The 25871-nt window shown below is 38.6% G+C and overlaps 2 protein-coding genes across 4 annotated transcripts in view; one reads left to right on the forward strand and one right to left on the reverse strand.

Annotated features, from left to right (window-relative positions):
• The window catches only part of FBXL13 (F-box and leucine rich repeat protein 13), a 185033-nt gene that overhangs the window by 73637 nt on the left and 85525 nt on the right, over positions 1–25871 (reverse strand). The window contains 3 exon segments of the mRNA XM_060157227.1: positions 553–682; positions 11946–12045; positions 15656–15709. Of these exon segments, the coding sequence (XP_060013210.1) occupies positions 553–682; positions 11946–12045; positions 15656–15709 (284 nt within the window).
• The window catches only part of LRRC17 (leucine rich repeat containing 17), a 168502-nt gene that overhangs the window by 64168 nt on the left and 78463 nt on the right, over positions 1–25871 (forward strand). For 2 of the 3 annotated variants that reach the window (XM_060157231.1, XM_060157230.1), the window contains exons 1-2: positions 508–612; positions 19013–19917. In XM_060157231.1, coding sequence (XP_060013214.1) covers positions 19149–19917 — 769 coding nt within the window. In that variant the 5' untranslated portion in view covers positions 508–612; positions 19013–19148. Of the gene's footprint in view, positions 1–507; positions 613–19012; positions 19918–25871 lie in introns of those variants that run through there. The other variant, XM_060157229.1, reaches the window with a different exon arrangement.

The following is a 25871-nucleotide window of genomic DNA, read 5'->3' on the forward strand; positions in this document are numbered from 1 at the left end:
AGAAAGCCTGCGCACAACAACGAAGACCCAGCACAGCCAAAAATAAAAACAAATAAAAAATAAATAAATAAAATCATAATCTTTGTGTATTTCCTTTCATGCATTTATCACTTGTAGCATCTTACCCAATACTATTTACTCTCTGAGGGCCCACGTGAGAGCAAACTGACTCTTCAGGAAGTTCTTTGCAAATTCTCCCCACAAAATGTTTTTCTTTGTTTGTATCTTGGTATCAATTCTAAAAAGTTTTCAAGATTTGGACTCTGGTATTATAACTGTGCTCAGAGTATCCACACAGACGTGTTCTGCTTCATCATCCAATGAACTCTGCCTGTTAGTGGATGTGGCACTCCAGTGGAAGGAAGCCAAGAGCCTATAGTAGCGATCCTGGGGAAAATTTAAGCAGCTGTGGCCATGTAATTTAAAACCTCCAAAAAGTGTGCTGCGGTCTGTGCACAGCGTTAGTATAACATGAGGGCTGGATATAGCCCGTTCTCATTCTCTGGAGGACTTCTTCGCCTGCTGCAGGAAAGAGAAGGCTGAAAGACAAACCTGGGTGCAGCCGGAAAGGTCCAGATAGATGAGCTTGTGGAATCCATTCCCCAAATTCAGGTACTGTAAACCTTTGTCTGTAAACTTTCTGCAATAAGCCAAACTAAGATTCTGTAAACTGTGGAAGTACCTGAAAAGACAGGGCGAGAGAAGAGAGGAAGGAAAGTGATTATACTTTCGTTGTTTTCTTACATCTTTGTTAAGCCACTATGACAAAGAGAAGTAAAACTGTAAATTAATCTTTTCTCCTTACAGATATTCAAGAGTTGAACTTTACTGTTAATACTCTTCCTGTTAAGTAAAGGAGATTGCAGTAGCATATCAGATAATGCATAATCACATTTCAAATGAAAATAATTAAAGATTTGTCTAGATTTTTAAGAAAGCTGATTGGGATAAAGCTTTGGGGGTGGGGGAGGTTTGTGCATTCCTATTGTTTGGAAGTTAGTGTTTGAAAGCAGTTTCAGAGTTTGTGTTATTGTTGCATTTAGGTTTTATCTTTGGAGCACCAAAATAACATGTAAAATGTCTAGGAGGACAAACCCTTTGTAAACATTTAAGTGGCGATTAACTGTTACATGAGAGTTAGGATTTGGGGCAGAAAGGAGGCAAAGTTGAACATAACAGGCTTTTAAAATGGACATGGTAAGCAAATGGCTTGAAAAAAATAGATTTTTTTGTAACAGTGCATGATTTTGTATGTAACAGTTTCATTATTATGGATAAAGAAAGACATTGATATACAGAGCTTAAAAATGGGTTAAGAACAGTCTGCAAATGAGTGGGCAACATATGAGAGGAATAAAAACTACAGTCAGAGGCTATCAATCTCACTGGAGTTGAAACAGATTAACTATGGCATTACCACCATGACCAAAATGAGAGCTTCCAGAAAAAAAAGAGGGTCTTCAGGACGAGTCTGTACTACTGTGCAAGGGCTCACGGTTTGAGGACACTCTGGATGATTTTCAAAGCCCTCCTAAGCCTGGCATTTTATAAAAGTGCAAGAATTCCCACTACTGCCTGCTCTTGCAATGGAATTAAAAACGTGCTTTTGGTTTGTGATCTGTAACGGTTTAACAGCAAATTAGAAAGCAAAAAGAATGAAAAGTAGGAAGAAAACTCTCTGTCCCTCAAAAACCCACAAATGACTAATAAAGTTTATCTTCACATAAATGGGAAATTAGATATGCAAGCTTTGACCATTAATCAGATTTATTTCCCAAATCTGAAAAAACACAACTATATGATATGATTCACATTCCATAGCAAATTATTTGACTCAGAACACACATTTCCCTCTGGTAATGGCTGTGTCCATGAGATTCAGGAGAACGGAGAGGGAAGCCTTCTGGATTCCCCAGTGGCTGGGTGGGCAGGGTTCTGAAGGAGAAAGGAGCACTAACATCCCAAAGAACGTCCCTTCTCCTGGGGCCCTTGAGTTAACTAAGAGCATTGCCAAAGCTTTGGAAATGCTCCATCTTCCTCTCCCTGAAGCATACCCTTGTGATTCAGCTGAGTAAGTACAATTTTCTTGGGGGTTGTCATTCCTAACAACCGTTTAGCTCTCTAATTTGGAGAAAGGAATAGTGAGGCAGGCAGCATGACACAATGGAAAATACACAAGGGTTTGGAATCTGATGAAATTGGATTTGAATCCCAGTCCTGACACTTACTGCAACTTCTCCTAACCTCTCAGAGATTGTTTCCACATCTGTTAAGTGGATATTTTAACATTATCTTTTTTTTTTTTAACCCTCACCAACTGTGGGGCCTCCAGCTTTCCTGAACCTCAGTTTGCTCGTCTGTAACATGGATGTAATCCTATCTGCTCTTTCCTCTTAGAGATGTGACAATTACATAAGCACATAGATGTAATAGTATTATAGTGAGGGTGGTCTTTGATGATAAATATTAGCAGGGATATGGTAGAACCTTTAAATATATATATATTGTTATTGTTGCTACTACTACCTCAAATAATAATTACATATGAATTATTCTTATGAAGTTTGTACTGTCTTCCTTCCATTGAATGGAATAAGTACTCACCTGACAAGAGTGGTGCATACAACTGATACTAAGAGTTTGGGGGGCCTCATATGCCATCTATACCCTCATTTTGGTCATGGTGGTAATACCATATGTAATCTGTCAACTCTAGCGAGATTGATAGCCTCTGGCGTAGTTTCTGTTCCTCCCATGTGTTGCCCACTCATTTGAAGACTGTTCTTCCTAACCTGTTTCTAAGCTCTGTATATCAGTCAGTCTTTCTTTAGATATAATAATGAAACTGTTACTTATGAAATCATGCATATTCAAATCTGGTCCAAGCCTATTGTTCAGTTTCTTTAAGTGCATGTGTCAGTTAACAAATACCAAAAATGAGAATTGAGCGAGGAGTTCTTAATAGATACCTATGGATCTATGGCCCCTTTGTCAGCATAATGTTTTTTTTTTATTGGAGTATAGTTGCTTTATATAATGTTGTATTATCAACATAATGTTTTTGGACAGTAAGGGAAGAGTCTAGACCTTAAGGATGTCAAAGACGTGATAAGACTAAGCTCAGGATGATATGTCTCGCAGCATAAGGCAGAGTATATTGAAGGGAAGAGAGACCAAGAGTGGACCATCAGGATGCTGCACCAAATGAGGTGCTGAGAGTGCCACCTAGATTGTGGCAATGGGAATAAATGGAGAGGGTTTAATTCAGGAAATATTTCAAAGCAAAAACTGTTTTGGAATGGGCATGAGCTGTGGGCAGCCCTCATTTTCAACTTTAGAAAACTGAGCAAGTCCCCAAAGAAGTGAGGAAAAATATTGAAATAAAAAACTGGCAAATCACTGTTGCTAAGAAAGGCAAACAAATTACATTTTTCTCTGGAAAGAAATACTAAAGACACGAGAGACAATGAGAACAGCAACAAATAACACATCTCTGGTTATTTACCGCTTAACAAATGCTTTTGCATACCCAAGCATGGTTGAAACAATAGAAAGCAGAGCAAAAATAGAGAATCATTATGAAATGTATTTTTATTATAGATAAGAAAGTCAATGTACATTTTTTTCATATGGCAAAAAACATCAATATTAATTAGTTTTATCCTAAGTGTTGTCTCAATAGCAAGAACTAGAAGTTAAAATCAAAACAGAATTCTCATTTTGCGTCCTATTTTTCTATCTGTTGCCCACTAAAGGTATAGCTTCATTTGTAAAATAAATGTCCTTAAAAAATTATGCAGAGATGTAGTGTTATTTTAAATTTCCTAGGAGAAAAGTTTATCTCAAACTATGGTTGGAAGAGATGTTTTAAGTTAAAAAAATAATTTGTACTGTGATATATGCTACTCCCAAATCATCTACTTTGAGAGTTCAGATTTTCACATATGGATTTATGGATTTTTTAATATATATTTCTCTCTCTCTTCCCTCTTCACCCCCCCACTCTCTTTCTATCTATAGATACATACACACATACATACATACACACATGCACATATATTCTATATATATATATAAACACACATTCATACATGCACATATATTCATCACATATATATCTTAATATGAAATGTCTAAAGAAAAGTACTGAGTGATGTTCTGTATTGCAGGACAAAGAATCCTACAGAATTCCTGAAACGGTCAGGGGCCCTCCACAGTGGTGCTTCTGGAGCTGGCTTGTACCAGCCCATGAGAACTAATTGTTAGCATCTCTTCCCAATTCCACATTCAGTGGCATCATGTTGCTAGCTTAAAATTGGCCATGATGGAATTATTTATATCACAGAAATCAATAAATCCTACAAATCAAAACACACCTTTAGGGCTTCCCTGGTGGCGCAGTGGTTGAGAGTCCGCCTGCCAATGCAGGGGTTGAGGGTTCGTGCCCCGGTCCGGGAAGATCCCACGTGCCGCGGAGCAGCTGAGCCCGTGAGCCATGGCCGCTGAGCCTGCGCATCTGGAGCCTGTGCTCCGCAACGGGAGAGGCCACAAGAGTGAGAGGCCAGCGTACCGCAAAAAAAAACAAACAAAAAAAACACCTTTACTCCCTACCCCAGCCAGTTATTAAACATTTATCGGGACACTGCTGTCCTTGGAACACACTTTCAGAACTACTGATATAGAGAATGCAGTATGCTGAGAAAATGTATACAGAAATAAAAATGATGAGAGAGAAGATGACAGCTTTGAAGGACAAGAATAAAAATCGATCTAAAAATAAAAGGGGATTCTTAAGATAAAACCTGAACAAATGGAATAGAAGCATTTAAAAAGAAAACTATCCATCAGATAAACCCAAATTGAGGGACATTATATAAGATAAATAACTAAACCATATTCTTCAAGTGTCGAGGTCATGAAATACAAGGAACTACTGACGACTGGCACAGATTTGAGGAGACTAAGGAGAAATGAATGCAATATGGAACCCTACATTGGATCCTAGAGCAAAAATAAAAGGACATGAGTGGAAAACTTGATGAAATTTGTATAAAGACTTTAGTTTAATTAATAGAAAAAAAAAAAGAGGGCTTCCCTGGTGGCGCAGTGGTTAAGAATCCGCCTGCCAATTCAGGGGACACGGGTTCGAGCTCTGGTCCAGGAAGATCTCACATGCTGTGGAGCAACTAAGGCCGTGAGCCACAACTACTGAGCCCATGTGCCACAACTACTGAAGCCCACGCACCTAGAGCCTGTGCTCTGCAACAAGAGAAGCCACCACAATGAGAAGCCCGCGCACCATGACGACGAGTAGTCCCCGCTCGCCACGATGACGAGTAGCCCCCGCTCGCCACAACTAGAGGAAGCCTGGGCATAGCAATGAAGACCCAACACAGCCAAAAGTAAATAAATAAATAAATTTATTAAAAAAAGAAGGAAGGAAGAGAAAACCACCTTCCTTGGCTGAGAAAAATCTAAGTTTTAATGTTCAAAAAGTTTACTATGTTCCAGGAAAAGTTAATTGAAAGAACACAGTTAAGTTTGGAAGATGTTTTTAATTTCTCAGAGAAAAGGAAGTTCATGCCAGCATCTTGGCAGAAAAATATAGGTTACCAACAAAGGAAGAGAAAAATCAGGCTGGCTTTAGACTTCTCTTTAACTTGAAATAGTAAAGATCATGGAGCAACATTTGTAGGGTTTTAAGGATAGAGTAAGGGACATGATTCAAGAACCATACACCAAGAGAATTTGTTGTTCATCCTTCAAGACAACAGAAAGTCATCTTCAGAAAGTAATGACTGAAGATCTAATACTTGCACATCTTTCCAGATAAAGAGTTTTTAAAACTATATTTCCAGTCATCATAGGGTGAATCAAAATCAAAATTAAAGAATAAGGAAATTGTGGAACAAATGGACCATCAATGAATGTTAAAACTAGAGTTAGGACTACATAATCATTATAAATATGATTACAATGTTGAGTTCAAACACCAAAAATCAACATTAAAAGGAAAGTTAAATGATTAACAAAAATCACAATTAATAGGTATTTACATCTAGGTGAGTGGAAGTAGAAGAACATCAAGTTCAAGGGAGAATTAAAGTGTATCAGATCTCTTGCCTAACACAGGGGGAGCCAAAGTTACTGTTTCATTGTGACTTTGATAATTAGAGAAATGCATGTTAAAGCATGTTTTTAAAAAACATACAAATATCCACTAGTTAGAATACACAAGAGAATATGCATATATCTTTGAAATGCATTCAGATTATAGAAATAACACTTTTATAGCAAAAGGCAGAAAAGATGAGTACAGTGCAGTAACGTAAAAAATAAAAAAATCTAAAACATAAAGCAAGATGATAAAAATAAGACCATACACTCAGTTTTGACAAGAAATATTAGTCTTTTAAACTTCCCTCTTAAAAAGGCAAAGAGATTGAAATTTTTAAAAATAGAAGTTAGCTATGTGCTGCATGTAAAAGATAAACCTAAAATACAGCAACACAAAGGTTAAAAATATGGGTATACATAAAGTTATTCCACAAAAGAAACCAAATGTGACTGTATAAATAACAGATTAAAAAGAATTTAAGGCAAAGAAATATCAACCAGGATAAAAAATATAATTTTATGTGAACAACTGCTACAATCTATAATGAAACATACTACTTATTAATCTTTACGTGTAAAATAACAAAAATAAATTAATAGAAGCTTTGTCATAATAGGCAACTAATATATCACTTATCTATGACATATTGAGAATTTATACATATATGTGCATATACACCTAGAAATGTTCTCTGAAAGAAACTCTTTTGTTTTAAACATTCATGGATGATTTACTGAAACTGAGTATATAAACTAGTCCACCAAGAAATCTCAATAAATTTCAAAAAGTAGAAATAATTCAGTCCACATTTCTTGACCACAGTGTAAAAAACTAGAATTAAAAACATAAGCTTAATTAAGAAACTTCAACAATTTGAAACCAAAAATCCTCTTCTAAATAATTATTAGGTCAAAGTGGTAATCAACATATAATCAAATATACAACAGTTTGGTTAGAAAATAAGAACAATATTTATCAAATCTTATAAGCTTTGCCTAAGTTCTTCTTTAGAAGTAATTTCATAACTCTATTTTTTATTTTAAAAGGAAAGAAATCAAATCGTACAAATGAAAAGTTTAAAAAGATACATGTACATCAGGCCCAAGTCCAAAAGTAACCATTTAGAAAATATAATGAGAAATCATAATCAGAAAGGATACTATTCACAATGGCAATGAAAAAGACACCACAGACTATCCACATGAATAAAACAAAATTTTGAGACATTTAAGAACATTTGAAAGAAAAATTTTAGAAGTATACTATGTTCCTGATAGGGAGACTAAATATTATAAAAATATGGATTAGTTCCCAACTTATTTTACCTTTAATTATTGACATACTGGTAAATATCTTACAGCTGGTTCTTCAAAAACATGTATGCATATAAATGTATATATGTTTACTGTAAATTTGTACATCTTACTATTTTCTTAAATAAATTTTAAAATTTTATTTTATTTATTTTTGGCTGCGTTGGGTCTTTGTTGCGGTTCGCAGGCTTATTGCAGTGGCCTCTCTTGTTGCAGAGCACAGACTCTAGGTGCGCAGGCTTCAGTAGTTGTAGCACGTGGGCTCAGTAGTTGTGGCTTGTGGGCTCTAGAGCACAGGCTCAGTAGTTGTGGCTCACAGGCTTAGTTGCTCCACGGCATGTGGGATATATCCGGACCAGGGCTTGAACCCGTGTCCCTTGCATTGGCAGGCGGATTCTTAACCACTGTGTGACCAGGGAAGCCCACATCTTACTATTTTACATTAACTATTTTACATATATAAAAGATGTACAGCACACAACTTACAAATAATAACATACACAATACTGTTTATTGCTAATTTCATATAGTCAGTTGATTGTCACACAGTGTTTTCATTCATTGACTTTTGCCAAACTCATAAATATAGCTAGTACTTTTGTCTTCTCCTATGTGCACATAAAGGAAGAATAAAATTGTTCACTCTGATGTATTTCTTTTTTTAACCAAAAAATAAAGTTCAAAAGCTTGAGGAATGGGTATAATTCCAATATGAATATTTTTATTTATATTAATGGGTAAGACAAAAATAAAACCACAAAGATTTATGTCCAGATTTCACTCATCCATCAATGATGTGACAGTTTTCAAGTACTGAAAAGATATTTCCTCACCTTTTTTGTGCTAATCATAATGTTGCAGCTACAGACATGACATACTTTTTTTCAATATTTTTTTATTGAAGTATAGTTGATTTACGATGTTGTGTTAATTTCTGCTGTACAGCAAAGTGATTCAGTTATACATATATATATATTCTTTGTTAATATTATTTTCTATTATGGTTTATCATAGGATATTGAATATAATTCTCTGTGCTATACAGTAGGACCTTGTTGCTTATCCATTCTATACATAAAAGCTTACATCTGCTAACCCCAACCTCCCACTCCATCCCTCCCCCAACCTCCTGCCCCCTTGGCAACCACAAGTCTGTTCTCTATGTCCGTGATTCTGTTTCTGTTTCATAGGTAGGTTCATTTGTGTCATATTTTAGATGCCACATGTAAGTGATATCATATGGTATTTGTCTTTCTCTTTCTGACTTACTTCACTTAGTATGATAATTTCTAGTTGCATCCATGTTGCTGCAAATGGCTTTATTTCATTCTCTTTTATGGCTGAGTAGTATTCCATTGTATTATGTATCTTCTTTAACCATTCATCTGTCAATAGACGTTTAGGTTGTTTCCATGTCTTAGCTATTGTGAATAGTGCTGCTATAAAATAGCGATGCATGTATTTTTTGAATTATAGTTTTCTCTGAATATATGCCCAGGAATGGGATTGTTGGATCATATGGTAATTCTGTTTTGAGTTTTCTGAGGAACCTCCATAATGTTTTCCACAGTGGCTGCACCAACTTACATTCTCACCAGCAGTGTGGGAGGGTTCCCTTCTCTCCACACCCTCTCCAACTTTTGTTATTTGTAGACTTTTTTTTTTTTTTTCTTTTCCCCTTGCGGTACGTGGGCCTCTCACCGCTAAGGCCTCTCCCGTTGCGGAGCACAGGCTCCGGATGCGCAGGCTCAGCGGCCATGGCTCACGGGCCCAGCCGCTCCGCGGCATGTGGGATCTTCCCGGACCGGGGCACGAACCCGTGTCCCCCACATCGGCAGGCGGACTCTCAACCACTGAGCCACCAGGGAAGCCCTTATTTGTAGACTTTTTAATGATGACCATTCTGACTGGTGTGAGGTGATACCTCATTGTAGTTTTTTTAATTGTTGATTTCTGATAGTTGCCTTTTTAAATTTAATTTATTTATTTATTTATTTATTTTTGGCTATGTTGGGTCTTCATTTCTGTGCGTGGGCTTTCTCTAGTTGCGGTGAGTGGGGCCCACTCTTCATCGCGGTGCACGGGCCTCTCACTATCGCGGCCTCTCTTGTTGTGGAGCACAAGCTCCAGATGCACAGGCTCAGTAGTTGTGGCTCACGGACCTAGTTGCTCCGCGGCATGTGGGATCTTCCCAGACCAGGGCTCGAACCCATGTCCCCTGCATTGGCAGGCAGATTCTCAACCACTGCGCCACCAGGGAAGCCCTCATTGTAGTTTTGATTTGCATTTCTGTAATAATTAGCGATGTTGAGCATCTTTTCATGTGCCTATTGGCCATCTGTATTTCTTCTTTGGAGAAATGTGTATTTAGGTCTTCTGCCCGTTTTGGGATTGGGTTGTTTGTTTTTTTGTTGTTGACTTGTATGAGCTGTTTGTATATTTTGGAAACTAAGCCCTTGTCGGTCACATCGTTTGCAAATATTTTCTCCCATTCTGTAGGTTGCAGACATGACACACTTTTAATCTGCTATCTTGTCTTCTCCAGTCTAAACAATCAACAAAAAAATAAATCAAACCCTAATTTGTATTGTATGGCATTTTTCATGGTACAGAACACTCCCATTTTGGCTGGTTCTAAGCTACCAATGAGAGAGGTCACTGAACATGGAGTTGGGAAGAGATGCACAGTGCTGTAATATTTTAACCATACAGATACAATGGTCATAACCTCTAGAACATAGATGATAGTAACATGTACAAAAACATTAGAAGGTGATGAGTTTTTAGTATGTACTACCTATATAAAAATTTTAGATATATAAAGAGGTAACACACATCACTTGAGAAAAGTTTTATTCAATAAATGATGCTGGAATAATTGTTTAGTTGTTTAACAACGCTTTTTTTTAAATTACTGAAGTATAGTTAATTTACAATGTGTTAGTTTCGGTGTACAGCAAACTGATTCAGTTATACATACAAGTATACATATATATATTCTTTTTCAGATTCTTTTCCATTATAGGTTATCACAAGATATTGAATAGGGTTCCCTGTGCTATACAGTAGGTCCTTGTTGTTCATGTGTTTTATATACAGTAGTGTGTATATGTTAATCCCAAACTCGTAATTTATATCTCCCCCTCCCCTGCCCCACTATCCCCAAGGGTTTAACAACTCTTGATGTGAAAAAAAAAATATTCTTAGCTCATGGACTGCACTAAAACAGGCTTTGGGCTGCACAAGTCATAGTTTGATGAACCTGTTAGATCACTGCTTCATTTATCTACCAAAATTAATTCTAGGTTGATTATAAATTTAAATAAAAACAAATCATAGGGCTTCCCTGGTGGCGCAGTGGTTGAGAGTCCGCCTGCCAATGCAGGGGACACGGGTTCGTGCCCCGATCTGGGAAGATCCCACATGCTGTGGAGCGGCTGGGCCCGTGAGCCATGGCCGCTGAGCCTGTGCGTCCGGAGCCTGTGCTCCGCAATGGGAGAGGCCACAACAGTGAGAGGCCCGCGTACCAAAAAAAAATCATACAAGAAAAAAAATAAATGTATATCAAATGCCTGGAAGGAGGAAAACCCTCTATTTTTTAAAAGACTCATGAAAAATTTCAAAGGAAATGTTTGATAGATTTGACTGACTAGAATATGGAAAGTCAATTAATGAGATAAAGCAAATATGTTACCACCTTTTTTTAGTCTTGCATATTTCCAGAAAATGGTTAGAGAGAAAAGATAAGGAAAATTACCACCTATAATTTTCTCTGTTTAAGCTTCTCTAAATGCCTCACTGTTATTTTTTGAAGGATCTCAAAAAAGTTACATTCTCAGAAATGGTTCATTCTTTCACAGTAGTTTGAAAACTGTTTTGAATCTCTCCCAATATGAGCATATACTCTTCCTGATTAGTCTTTTCCTTGGTGAAAATAAAGAATAATTGAATGACGTAAATTTTTGATAAAATTGAATATTCTGTCAACTCTTAGTGATGTCTTATATTCTCCTTTCCCTTCTTCTCCAAAGAAATGCTGGCTTGTCAACAGTCCATAGATCAAAAAAACGCAAGCATCAGGTTTCCTGGAGGTGATGGGGGTCCCAACAGGTAACCAGAGCATGGCAACAGGGAACCTGGCTCTGCAGTGCTCAGGGTCTAAGGAGGCAGGATATTGGGGTTCTGTTGTAGAGAAGTCCAAACACTGGACTGGGATTGATGGGCCAGGCTCCAAAGCCCAGGAACGAGGACCAGAAAGAGATAGGCAGAGCCTAACTCAACCTACTGGGCAAACTGCTACAAGAGTGACCCCCAAATACTGGCCAAGTCAAGGCTAAGGAGGGAGAGGTTAGGCACTAGCTTGGGGACTTGAAAGCAGTCCTGTTAACAGAATAGGGGTACCAAGGTGGTGGGGTGTTAGTAAAAGGATCACTGCCTTTGGGGAATACTAGAGCAAGTCAGAGCCTAGAGGAGCATAATTATTTTCAGTGTAATACAGATAACACAAGCATTACCTTGGCAGGAGTCGCATCGTCCTGTTGGTGATAGTTGTGTTAGATAGATTGAGATACAGGACTCCTGGACAGCTCTCAGAGATGTATCTCATTGATTCATTGTGCATAAAAACACAGGGAAGAATCTTATCAAAGTCTAACAGGCTTTGCTATTTCCCTATTATCTCTCTATTATCTCACTCCCTACTCCAAAAAAGTATATGCGAGTCTTGGTCTCTTCATAGTCTCTGTTATCATTTATAAATCAAATTAAGTAGAAGGTGATGGCTTTGCTTGAAGGTTCATTACTCCCTCCCGTTCCCTTTCTTTGGAAATAAAGTCCCATTGCATCACAATGACACTTCATTAAAATCTGAACCCTTGCCAGTTCAACCCTTTGAGCTCATGTCAAAGTGTCAAACACTCCTGACTCGTTAGATACATGAAAATGATTAAAAATGGATCCATTTTTAAATTTACTAAAATCATTCTGAAAGACAGAATGAAACTCTTTCAACTGGACTTCATTAAAAAGTGAGTCCAGGGCTTCCCTGGTGGCGCAGTGGTTGAGAGTCCACCTGCCGATACAGGGACACGGGATCGTGCCCCGGTCTGGGAAGATCCCAATGCCGCGGAGCAGCTGGGCCCGTGAGCCATGGCCACTGAGCCTGCGCGTCTGGAGCCTGTGCTCCGCAACGGGAGAGGCCACGACAGTGAGAGGCCCGCGTACGGCCAAAAAAAAAAAAAGTGAGTCCATATTTACACATGTATATTGATATAGAGGTGTGTGTGTGTGATTAAGTTTCTGTGGTTCTGTTACTGAAGATATTAAAACAGCTAAACAGCCTTGCACCAAATTTACGTTAAGTTTGAGATGTCCTGAAGTAAAATATAGGCTGCATACGTGTTGGACATGAAATTCAATGCAGGGGGTACTGCAGGGGAGAATATCAAAGATTCAGGGAACCCTCTCGCAGAGAGCTGAAATCCAGTACAAGAGAACAGTGTGACTGCAACATGAGAAAAACACAGAGTGATTTCAAGCATGAGCCCTAAATTGACATTTGCAAGACAGATGTGTTTCAAGCTTTGATTGCAATGGTGCTGCTTCTTGTATTGGTAACTATTTATAAGATGTTCTAGAATGAGTAGCAGCGGGTTTGTATTTATTTAATGATTTATGAGTCTCCCCAGGAACACTGAAGAAGTCTGCTAGTTTTAAATATTTGTGGTACATTGTCCTGGAAGAATAGGCCTTTGCAGGAAGAGGTAAACTGGCACTAGGCTAGGAGATGAGGTTCGGGGAAGAATTCTGCATGGTCAATATGGCTTCCCCGAACACCACTAAGGATGGCAAAGGTTTACTTTCAGCAGGACCATCAATGCCTAACATTCTGTTCCTAGCTGCTTCCTGGAATCATGAATATTAAAACAACAAAATCCTGTAGGTCAGAGCATCTTGCACATGGGATAAGAACTGATTGATTTACAGGGGAAGCAAACCACACCTTAAAGAGAACACAAGGTTTTTTTTTTTAAGTTGTAAAACTAGTTCTGTTGTCGAAAGGTTCTATGTGCCAATGACGCATGAGAACAAGTGCAGGGCTTTCAATAAACACTGTACTCTTGCCACTGCATTCGAGATACCAGCAATTTTTCTAGACACTCCACCACCAAAATGTAGGATTTGGATATACATGTACAGATTAAAGAGTATACAGTACACTTTTTCCCAGCAGGAATGGAGAGAACAAACATAATGTGTGGCATTATAGTTCAATAGAAAGAATCTATCTTCAAAAATGTTCATGGTGCCAATCAGCCGTCAAAGTGATTGTGCACCTGGTGGAAGACGCCAGCAAAAATGCAAATGAAATGGAACAAGGAGGAAGATAGAAAGCTGGTTTACACCCTAGAGAGGTGGCCACACAGATGAAAATATATGGGAGCCAGCAAGAGGAAGATGAAGTAGGCATTATGTAACATAGAATAATCTGATTTTCCCTTTGAGATGAGGAGGAAGTTCAAAGGAATTTTGTTCTCAATATTTAAAAGAGCTCAAATTTCAATCCCCAAATGTTTGAGCACATAAATGCAAAAATTGTTTCAGTGTCTACATTGCAGGATGGTCCATGAATTTGTCTATGATGCACTCAAAATCTCTCCGGATGTAATATATTCGTAAGGCAAGCTTCTTAGAAATCAAAGTTTTTGAATGAATGTTACTCAACTCCTTAAATGTAAGCCTGTCTCTCAGTCTTTGTCTCAAAGGGAAAGACACTAGTAAAATGTAGCTGGATAAAGTTATCAGCCCTGTACATTATTAAACTCTAAAACTGGAAAAGACTTTGATGTTCACAAATTCAACACAGATGGAATTGTTTTTTTTGGTTTTTGGGGTTTTTTTTTGCGGTACGCGGGCCTCTCACTGTTGTGGAGCACAGGCTCTGGACATGCAGGCTTGGCGGCCATGGCTCACGGGCCCAGCCGCTCCGCAGCATGTGGGATCTTCCCGGACCGGGGCACTAACCCGTGTCCCCTGCATCGGCAGGCGGACTCTCAACCACTGCGCCACCAGGGAAGCCCAGATGGGCTTGTTTTGACTTTCCTATTAGAAAGCCAAATTAAAGAATATGATCTTTTATCCAAGTGAGAACTAAAGCTCCCTGAGGGCCAAAACTGAAAATTCATCTTAAATTCCCTATAGAACCTCTATTTTATAACATATAAGTTCCCTATATATCTTTATATATAAAGATAAATATATCTTTAACATAGTAGGTGCTAAAAATATCCACAGAAAGAATGAAATCCAGTAGAAATCTGAAATAAAGAACTGTTAATGATGAGTCTGGGTAGGTAGCAAGGAAGAGCCAATTCACGAATCTTTTCACCTGTGCCAAGGGGCATGGACTTCATCCTGGAGCTGGTGCTTAATGAGGAGGGGGAAGCAATCAGGCCGTTCATTCTTTTCCCTCCTATCTCCAAGCAAAGAGCACAGCCGGAGCAAAGGCAAAACAGCAAGAGGAGCTTGGTGCATGCAGGAAAGAAAGCATAGCAGCTTGTGGCTGCTGAAACTTAATGTGCATGTAGGATTTATAAGAAGATGAGGCTGGAAAGGGAGGCAGAGACAAGACGACCGAGGGTCTCCAAGGTACAGTAATGTTAAAGAGCTTTGACTCTATCCAATAGTGTAGATGATAAGTGTGTGTATAAATGATGGCAGATGGTAGTGAAGTGGTCAGATCTGCCTTTAAGAAGGAATATTCTGTGTCCACAGGGTGTAAGACAGATTGGAAGTAGAGGAAAGCCTGGAGACAGGGACTAGGAAGGAGTTGGCTAGAGTTACATGTTCATTTCCATCTTCTTTGGCACCACAGCTGATAGTCATGAAGACTTATAAATTGAGCCTATTGTCTCTGCTGGGGCCCAATTTTTTCTGTCTCATGCACACATGGCCTTAAACAGAAATATAGTTCATTTTTGTCTAATCGTTGAATAGTTTCCACTTTCCAGAGACTCCAACCTTGGACATATCTACAGGAATAATAAGAGCATTACATAAGTTGGATAAAATTTCTTGCCAGTGTTTAACATAGTTTGCTTTTCTCCATATTTAATCCTAAATGAGCACACAGTCATGTATTTTGGCAGAATCTCTGTGTATTAGTGCTCCAGTGGAGCAAGTCTGAATCTATATAAACAACAGTAAAATAAGCTTCTTATACTCACCGTGAGTGTTGGACAGTCAGAGACATTCAGCTCTTGCAAGTTTCTACAGAGGCCTAAATCAAACAAGTTACACATTATTAAACACCATATTACAAATCTTAAAAGTTTTTCCATCCTACATTCACTGCTGTGTATTCATCAGAAAACAAACAAAAACGCTGGCAAATAACTTGTCCCAAGTATATGGTTTCCTTTCCCCAGAAAAAATGATTTATTTTGGCTTTAAAATTAAAAAGTATACACATGTTTATTATTGTTTGAGGATTAAAGAAGGAAGGGGGAAAGAGAAAACTATTTTGGGAAGAAACTGTATATACTTAGAGCTTTCAGCTTTGAAGCACTTGAAGAAAACCAGTCTGCTTTTTTGTGGCATGACATTTTTGTTAATTTGGGGGGTTTTGTTACCTTTTAACATTCAAACATACAAAAAAGTTGAGAGAATTGAAGAATTGTACAGTGAATGTACCCATCACCCACCCATATTCTACAATTTATATTTTACTATATTTGCTTTATCACATATCCACCTGTACATCCATCTCTCTGTCCCTCAATCCATCTTAATTTTTTATGCATTTTAAAGTAAGTTGCAAACATCAGCACACTTCCTCCCCACAAATAATTAAGCATGAATATCATGAATAATTCATCATGCATAGAAATTCACAAAATATTTCTATTTTAGGTTAGAGTTACATACAGTTTACAATGAGTTGCAGATTGAGATGTGGAGAGTCAGAAAGGTCAAGTGCCTGATTAGTTCTGGAACCAGAGACACCTGCACAGCTTGTGCTCTGGCAGGGGAAACAAGGCTTGTGTTATACAATCAGCTCTCTGGGTCTAGACTAACAGTAAGTAAAACTCCAAATCTGAGACAGAAGAGAAGCAGTGAGGGGAGGGGACACAAAACAGTGAATGGGAGGAATGCTTGGGGCAAAGAAGGGGAAAGGCATTCTAGATGGAGGAGACCTGTACAAGCAGGAAAACTCCAGGTAAGGGGGTGATCCTGGCATTCACACTGCTACAATGAATAGGAAACATCTGCCAGTTATACCAAAGAGCCCCACGACAATAACAACAGAAATGTTATTAATTATAAATCCATTTTGAATATTTCTGTCTCTGCCAAGAATGGGCTATGTCCTAAGTAATAAGTACAAACCAAAACCAATTTCAGAATTTTAAAGATGAAAACAATTCTTAAAAATGTACAGCTCTTGACAGCAAAGGAAACCATAAACAAGACAAAAAGACAACCCTCAGAATGGGAGAAAATATTTGCAAATGAAGCAACTGACAAAGGATTAATCTCCAAAATATACAAGCAGCAGCAGCTTATGCAGCTCCATATCAAAAAAATAAACAACCCAATCCAAAAATGGGCAGAAGATGTAAATAGACATTTCTCCAAAGAAGATATACAGACTGCCAACAAACACATGAAAGAATGCTCAACATCATTAATCATTAGGGAAATGCAAATCAAAACTACAATGAGGTATCACCTCATAATGGTCAGAATGGCCATCATCAAAAAATCTACAAACAATAGATGCTGGAGAGGGTGTGGAGAAAAGGGAACCCTCTTGCACTGTTGGTGGGAATGTAAATTGATACAGCCACTATGGAGAACAGTATGGAGGTTCCTTAAAAAACTAAAAATAGAACTACCATATGACCCAGCAATCCCACTACTGGGCATATGCCCTGAAAAAATCATAATTCAAAAAGAGTCATGTACCAGAATGTTCGTTGCAGCATTATTTACAATAGCCAGGACATGGAAGCAACCTAAGTGTCCATCGACAGATGAATGGATAAAGAAGATGTGGCACATATATACAATGGAATATTACTCAGCCATAAAAAGAAATGAAATTGAGTTATTTGTAGTGAGGTGGATGGACCTAGAGTCTGTCATACAGAGTGAAGTCTGAAGGAGAAAAACAAATACCGTATGCTAACACATGTATATGGAATCTAAAAAAAAAAAAAAAAAAAAAGGTTCTGAAGCACCTAAGGGCAGGACAGGAATAAAGACACAGAAGTAGAGAATGGACTTGAGGACAACACGGGGAGGGGGAAGGGTGAGCTGGGACGAAGTGAGAGAGTGTCATGGACATATACACACTACCAAATGTAAAATAGATAGCTAGTGGGAAGCAACCGCATAGCACAGGGAGATCAGCTCGGTGCTCTGACCATCTAGAGGGGTAGGATGGGGAGGGTGGGAGGGAGACGCAAGAGGGAGAAGATATGGGGATAGATGTATATGTATAGCTGATTGACTTTGTTATAAAGCAGAAACTAACACACCATTGTAAAGCAATTATACTCCAATAAAGATGTTAAAAAAAATGTGCAGCTCTTGGAAGTCATCAGTAATACTTAAGGGAAGGATACCAAAAAATATAATAACTAAATTTATGAGACTATTAATATTTTTATAGAGTGGTTACCTGAATTCATGCAATTCAAACATTTATCAAGAACCTGCTATGTGCTAGAAACTCTACAGGTACTGGAAATACAGCAGTGAACAAAATAGAGAAAAATTCCTGCCCTTACGAAGTTTACATCCTAGTTGGGGGAGAAGGACAATAAACAAAAGAAGCAAAATATCTATTTTGACAGATGGTGATACGTGCCCTGGAGAGAAATAAAACCAGAAACGGAGTAGAGGGCGACCAGCGAGTGGGAAGGGGTACTACTTTTAAATAGAGCAATCAGAGAAGGTTTTGCTGAGAAGGTGACATTTAAGCCAAGATGTGCAGGAAATGACAAGGACAGTTGCAGTTTAGCCTGAGCATTTCTGGAGCCCACCTTCAACATGATTGGTGATTGGGAGACAGTAAAGGAAGGAAAAAAATAAGCTCAGGAGAACATTCATGGGAGTCCAACTCTGATTTGCACATCTCAAAGCTGTAAGGAGAATCCCTTTAATTTCTGGAATCCAGTTTCAGTTTTCATAATGCTAAGTCCTAACAATGTGGAGTACTTCCCCTGGATCAGGCACTGCGAAGTGTTTGATGCACATGAGCCTGTTTCATCTTCCCAACAATACTAGAGGTATCCTCAGTCCCACTTTACAGATGCTGAAGATGAGGTTAAATAATTAGCCTGAGGTCACACAGTTCAGCAAGTAGAAGAGCCTTGATTCACACTCAGGGACCAAACATTTAGCTACCAAACCAGGCAAGTAGGAGGGTGTGGAGCCTTCTACACCACTCTTCTGCATGTGCCTTTATTAACGGAATGCCTTTGCTTAAAAATAAAAGTAACTTGAAAACTTGCTATTATTTGTCAATTGCGTTGCTCACAATGGTCTCTAAATATTTTTTCCTCCTGCAATCTAGGGACTCCACCGTACCTCAGCTGGGCCTCATTGTTCCTGAACTGCATTAGTTAAGATTACCCAAACGTGGATTTCAAAGGAATACTTTCATTGTTCCATCTGTCACACCAAGTAATTGAGGCCAGCTGGATGTCAGGATGCGCCTGGTAACCATCTTAATCCTGCTCTTCTTTTGTAAAGCCGCTGAGCGCAAAGGAAGCCCTGGGGGTGCGAGAAACCGAGTGAATCACAGCCGGGCTGGTGGGAGCCGGAAGGGCTCCAGCCTGGTCAAACGCTACGCTCCAGGCCTCCCCTGTGAAGTGTACACATATCTTCACGAGAAATACTTAGATTGTCAAGAGAGAAAACTAGTTTATGTGCTGCCCGGCTGGCCTCAGGATTTACTGCACATGCTATTAGCAAGAAACAAAATCCGCGTACTGAAGAACAGCATGTTTTCCAAGTTTAAAAAGCTGAAAAGCTTGGATTTACAGCAGAATGAGATCTCCAAAATTGAGAGTGAGGCTTTCTTTGGTTTAAATAAACTTACCACTCTCTTACTGCAGCACAACCAGATCAAAGTCTTGACAGAGGAAGTGTTCATTTACACACCTCTCCTGAGCTACCTGCGTCTCTATGACAATCCCTGGCATTGTACTTGTGAGATGGAAACGCTTATTTCAATGTTGCAGATTCCAAGGAACCGGAATTTGGGGAACTACGCCAAGTGTGAAAGCCCACAAGGACTAAAAAATAAAAAACTGAGGCAGATAAAATCTGAACAGTTATGTAATGAAGAAGAAAAGGCACATTTGGATCCAAAACCCCAAGTGTCAGGGAAACGCCCAGTCATCAAGCCTGAGGTGGACTCTTCTCTTTGCCACAACTACGTGTTTCCCATACGAACACTGGACTGCAAAAGAAAAGGTTTGTAAGTTTCTTACTTTTTCGTTTTCATGGATGATTAAAAATGCTTTCTGAGTCTTAGGAATCTCTGCATCCCACCAGAAATCTTTCCCCAATGACAATGGAATTTACTCCGAGCTCAAGGTGGTTAGTGATTTGGGGAACATTAGAGGAGGGTAGGAGGTATGCTCAGGAGGGGCAGCCATTTGGCTCCTACTCTTATTTGCTCATCGCAAGCTGTGGCTGTAAGAAATTTCTTTAATTTTAAATCCAATGTAATTTAACTTATGTAGGTAAACCAGTGGGTATGAAATCAAGTGCCAGTGCTGTCTGTATAACCTGATTTACACCAATTAAATTCAAAACATGGTATGCATCTGTGGGGAGATAATAACCTCAAGGAAAACCATGTGCAGAGCAGGACAGGTGAGAACACCAGGAGAAGGAAGCCAAGTGGGCTGTAGTGATGGCGTGTCTGTAGTTCTTATAATTTAGTCTCAAGGTTTTCAAAAACGCTTGCTAACATCCTGTATCTTAATTGTTCCCAAATTATCCAAAATGAAACATAAGAATATTGAAAAAAAACTAAGTTGAAAGTATTAATCCAAGAGCTATGAGACTAAGAATAGCTTTCTAGACTATTACTTACTTTCTGCAAATCATTACTTGCTTTTACATCGCACACAATCTTGGGCTAGTAGTGTGCGGGATTTGTGCATACAGGACAAATACATGAAATAAGAAAACAGATGGGAGATTTCAGTAAGGCTCCTGACATGTTAGTGAAGACATTCTCAAAGTGTGGTCTGGGCACCGCTAATCTATCCTAGGACAACAAGGCATTTGAGTGTCTGTTTCATTTCTGTCATGGGTTAATAACTTATATGTAATATTAAATTAAAGCCAGATGTCATTGAATTAGGGTCATAAAGAGCATGGTATCATTCCTTCCAGTTATTTTAGGAGGGTTTGTTTTAAGAACAGAAAGGAAAGGTTAAGAGGAACATGGAGACTGGCTCCTCTCAAGGAAACCACAGGCAGGAATCTGTGGATTTTGAAGAAGCAGGAATAAATTTGTTCATTTATCAGCGAAGTCTTGCTCAAGACTTGCTCCCTCTCTCTGACTGTGGAAGGTGACACCTGGTTAGATCGCACCATGACTACATGACACCAAAAGGTTTGCTTACTGTGACACTCTGTGAATTATATATCGTTGATGCTAGAGTAGAGCAATTACAGTATCATAACCTGGGAGATGCCATCATGGGATCCTCTGAGTTTGAGAGAAAGTGCTCATTAATTGAGAACCTCCTATGCTCCAGGTATTCCACACACATGCTGTTTACAGCTGCTAACAAGGTAGTAATGATAGTATCCCCATCTACAGTTGAGGAAAATGAGGCTAAGGGAGGTTCAGTCAGTTGCTCAAGGTCTCATAGGTAAGCAGCAAAACTAAGATTTGAAACTTGGTCCACCTGGTCCAGCCTGCTGGCATCCATAATTAATCTAACCATGTTCAAACAAGCAGCTGGAACAAAGAAAGCATTAAAGAATTGCAGAGAAGTCAGTACGTGAAGTTTCTCTGTAGCCAGATTGGGTGGAATTTCCCAACACGGTTAACGGTGAGTACTTGGTGCTTCATGACAAAGAGCATGTTTTACTAGGATTTCCTTTGTGATGCTTAAAAACTTGAATTATATATTTCAAAAACTAATACAAAGCTACTATTCCTAGACTTGAGTTAGAAAACCTACTTGATATCGCTAAGTTTCTATCCTCAAGCTAAAGTTAATTTGCACTTGCTGTATCAGGTGACAAAGAGAAAATAGTAGAGTTAAGCTCATTAATTATCTGAGAAAAATGCTATTAACACAAAATTGAAGATTTCTACAGCTATACCACACTGTAATTTAAGAAAAGATAACATAGTAGGAAATAGCTTTCTTTTTTACTGCTTTTCTACTCTGGCCATTCCCTCTCCAGTGAGCCTATTTCTGCCTTTGTCTTTTTTTCCATGATATTTTTCTCTTTTTTCTTGGCAAAAATCAACTTATAAAAATACAAATATATTTTTTATTGCTCTCCTTCCTCAAGTTACTGTTGTTGTCTAAACACAACCTTCCAGACATGCTCCATAAATTCATTCTTCATGCTTTAAAAACACATGATTTACTGGAAAACAGTGTAAATAAAGTTTATATGACATGCACAGTTAGTACATATATACTAACACTAAAGACAACTCAAGGTCCTCCTCTTGTTAGTGATGACGTAAATCAGAGCTATACTTTTTAGATTATAAAATGAAGGGTAGTTGTGTCTTTTAATATCATCAATATAAATCACTCTCAGTATGGTTGATATCAGTCTATTGATTCAGCTGATAATTTACTTTTCATTTTTTGATATATTGTTGATTCCCTTAAGTTTAAAGTCAAAGGTCTTCTCTATTAAATTCCCTTTGGTACTGCCTGGCACAGGGCCATGTTCTTTAGATTGATGATAATAATTGAGCTGCTTTCTTTGCTCTTACAGAGCAGTAATTTAAGCAACTTTTAAACATAAAAATATATAGAAGTTAAAAATCATGGCTGGAACTCAAGTATGACACTGAATTTTATCCATTGTAGTTTTCCTTACCCCATTCTATAACTAGATAATAAATGTCAAATACTGAGAATAAATGTTCAGCAGTGTTCATCTCTAACTGCCTGCCAGAGGGTAGTAATACTTTTGATTGTGCTCACATGTTGGACACTATGTAGGATCTAAAGAAGCCTAAAACATGCCATCAAGAGTGGAACTAGCAGTGATATTAATGAGAGCTGCCATCTAAATGCTCTGTGTGCCTAAGACATAGCAGTTTCATGCATTGTCATTTACTCCTCACAACCTTAAAAGAAATACTATTATTATCCTCATTTTAGGAAGGAAGAAGTAGAGGAGTAGAGAGGTTAGGTTGCCCTTTGAAGATCACATAGGCAATCCCTAAGCAGTTCCCAAGGCATTGGCCACCATGCACTGTCCTCTCTTCCTTCAAGATTCTGGGTATGCCTATTAACCAAGAAGAATATATAAAAGCCTTCTGGGTGCTTCCTTCCAGTATTGAACCCTCCTCTTAGGCTCTGTACAATTCATCATGTACATGATCACACTCAAGGAACCCGAATACAGATTCCCTTAACTCGGGAATTAGTTGTGCCTTTCCCAGCTGACAGATGGTGAGTCAGATGGTATGTGTAGGGTACCTAATACATGCCATTTTGACCACATAGACCTCAAAAATCACTAGTTTTGCCTTAAACATCTGACAGCAAGAAAAAGAAACAATAGCTTTATTCACTGGGTGACGGGCACTTTGCCAACAAAACTTAGTCTTTCAAAGGGAATAAATGTGAGATTAGTTGAAAGCCATGTTTATGCCATATTGAGATGGATGGATTTGCCAAAAATACATGAGAGAGTTTTAAAACTGCTTTTTAGCTTCACATTTACTAGAATAATTTACCATTTTAAGGATTTATTTTACTTCTAAGATTAGGGCTGTGGAGAATTATGACCATAAATTGCTCCCAGCTGCCTCTGAAGATAATTTCACCATTAGTTTGAACAATAATTAAGAATCTTTTATTTGCAATACACAGGGCCATTTATATCTCTTTACCTACCACTACCAAGCCTTAAGAGTAGTTCTGACATTGCTGACAATCAGGGTAGCCTACTAAATGAGAAATTATGTGGAAAAAATTTCCCAATTTCCTCCTCAAAATCAGCAAGGTTTGGTTGGGGGAGAGGCAATGCTTGCCAGGGGTGATAAGTAAATATGATATTCGTTGGAGGTTTACCAAAAATCTCAGATAGCAGCAAATAACCGTGTGGTGCCTGGTCTAGAAATGGGGACATTGACCAAATTTGACTTCTGGTCTGGGGAAATTTGTATTTGTGTAATCTTTATCAAAGACAAACATACTTCACATCAACATTTGCATTTCTCATTCAAGTTTAAGGTTAAAAACTAAAGAACTGTTTTTACTCATCAATACAACAAATAAGATTTTTCCATGTTTTTCTAAGCCTACTAGTAAAGGCTTTGGTTTGCATTTCCTGGTATTACTTGTGGATCCTATTTTTACTCAGGTCTGCTGGTAACAATGCCAAAGTTGGTTCTGCAGTTCATATTCCTCTTCCACAGGTCTGCCACATTGCTTAAGCTGGGTTTCAGGGTGTTCTCATAAACATTTTTTTCTACCCATTTATTTGTGGTTAACCCGCTTTAGCTTGTCCTACAATGGTTGCTTGGGACTCACCCTCATGTCCTACAGTGGTTGCTTGTCATTCATCCTCATGTCCAGCCCAGCAGATGTGGGTTCAGCAAGCAAGTACTGATAAATAGGCTGTTTTCCAGGACCTAGGAGATACTAACTCTGGTGGCAAGGAAGACCTACAGCCCTTAATGGCTTTGTAGGGCCTTGGTGAGGACTTGGGCTTTTATTCATAGTGAGATGGGAAGCAATGAAAGGGTTCTGCCATCTGGTAAAATGACAGGATCTCACATGTTTTAACATGATCACCTGGGCTTAGGACAATATTGGGATAATCCAGACAAGAGGTGATGGTGGCTTGGACCAATGTGGTAGCAGTGAAGGAAGAGAGGAGAGGTGGGATCCTGGGTATTTTGAAATAAAACTCTATTCCTCTTTTAAGAATCTTCTAAGAAAATGCCACAGCCATTCTCAATAATTATTCCAAATGCTAAATGTCAAGAAATTATTTCTTCTGCCTGTGCTCAAGTGTCTCTGTGGTTTTCACTTTTTCCTGGGATATCCATCTCCTTGTTTACATGTAGTGCCCAAGAGAGAATATAGCTCTCCAGTCAGGGTCTTGCTGGTCCTAAAGGGAGGATTACCTCAGCATTGCAACATTATAATAAGTTCAAGTCTTAAAATCTTTCACCTTTCTATATGTTGGCAGACACAACTCTAGGTCAAACAAAACAATGTCTTATCGGAGGATGGAAATAAAATCAATCCAAATTTTCAAAGCATTTTGATTGCAAGAGGGCTCAATATTCCTGAATCATTAAACTCAACACATTTAATGAGCTCATTATTTCCCATATGTTAGTTAGATAACTTTGTTGCTGCCTAAGAAACTACCCCAAAACTCTGTGGCTTAAAACAACACACTTTATTATCTCACAGTTTCTGTAGGTCAAGAAACCAGATATGGGTTAGCTGAGTCCTCTACTTCAGGATCTCTCACAAGGCTGCAACAAGATGTGGTTTCACCTGAAGGCTCAACTGGAAAAATATCCTCTTCCAAGCTCATATGACTGCTGGCAGGATTCAGTTCCTCAAGGACTGTTGGACTGAGGGCCAGAGTTCCTTGCTGGTTGTTGGCCAGAGGCCAGCCTTAATTACTTGCCATGTGAGCCTCTCCAAAATGGCAACTTGCTTCATCAAAGCCAGCAAAAGAGAGTCTGCTAGCCAGACAAAAGTCACAATTTCTTATAACCTAATTATGGAAGTGAGCTCCTATCATATTTGCTGCATTTTATTATTAGAAGCAAGTCACTAGGTTCAGCCCATACTTAAGGGGAAGAGTTTATACAAGGGCATGAATATCAGTAGAGGAGATTGTTGGATGACATTTTAGAAGCTGGCTGCCACATACCACTTATTTATTTATGATATATTAGGCACTTCCCTCAGGAAGCTTCCATGGCAAGGAGGGTGCAAAAATGAAAAAAATCAGTAAGATGTACCCTGCGCCTGATGCTGATAACTGCCATTGAGAAAAAGCAGGAAATGGTATTATCATTGCTGTTGTTGCCTACTTGAAAGCAGGGAGATGTCATTTTAAATACAGAGCCAGAAAGGTCTTATGGCCATTCCAATATATTGACCCCCACCCCAGTTGCTCCCCAATCCCCACTTAACCCTACATGACAAACTTGAGGATTCTAAGCAGATGGA

The sequence above is a fragment of the Lagenorhynchus albirostris genome, chromosome 8 (genome assembly GCF_949774975.1).
Source record: "Lagenorhynchus albirostris chromosome 8, mLagAlb1.1, whole genome shotgun sequence".
Classification (NCBI taxonomy): domain Eukaryota; kingdom Metazoa; phylum Chordata; class Mammalia; order Artiodactyla; family Delphinidae; genus Lagenorhynchus; species Lagenorhynchus albirostris.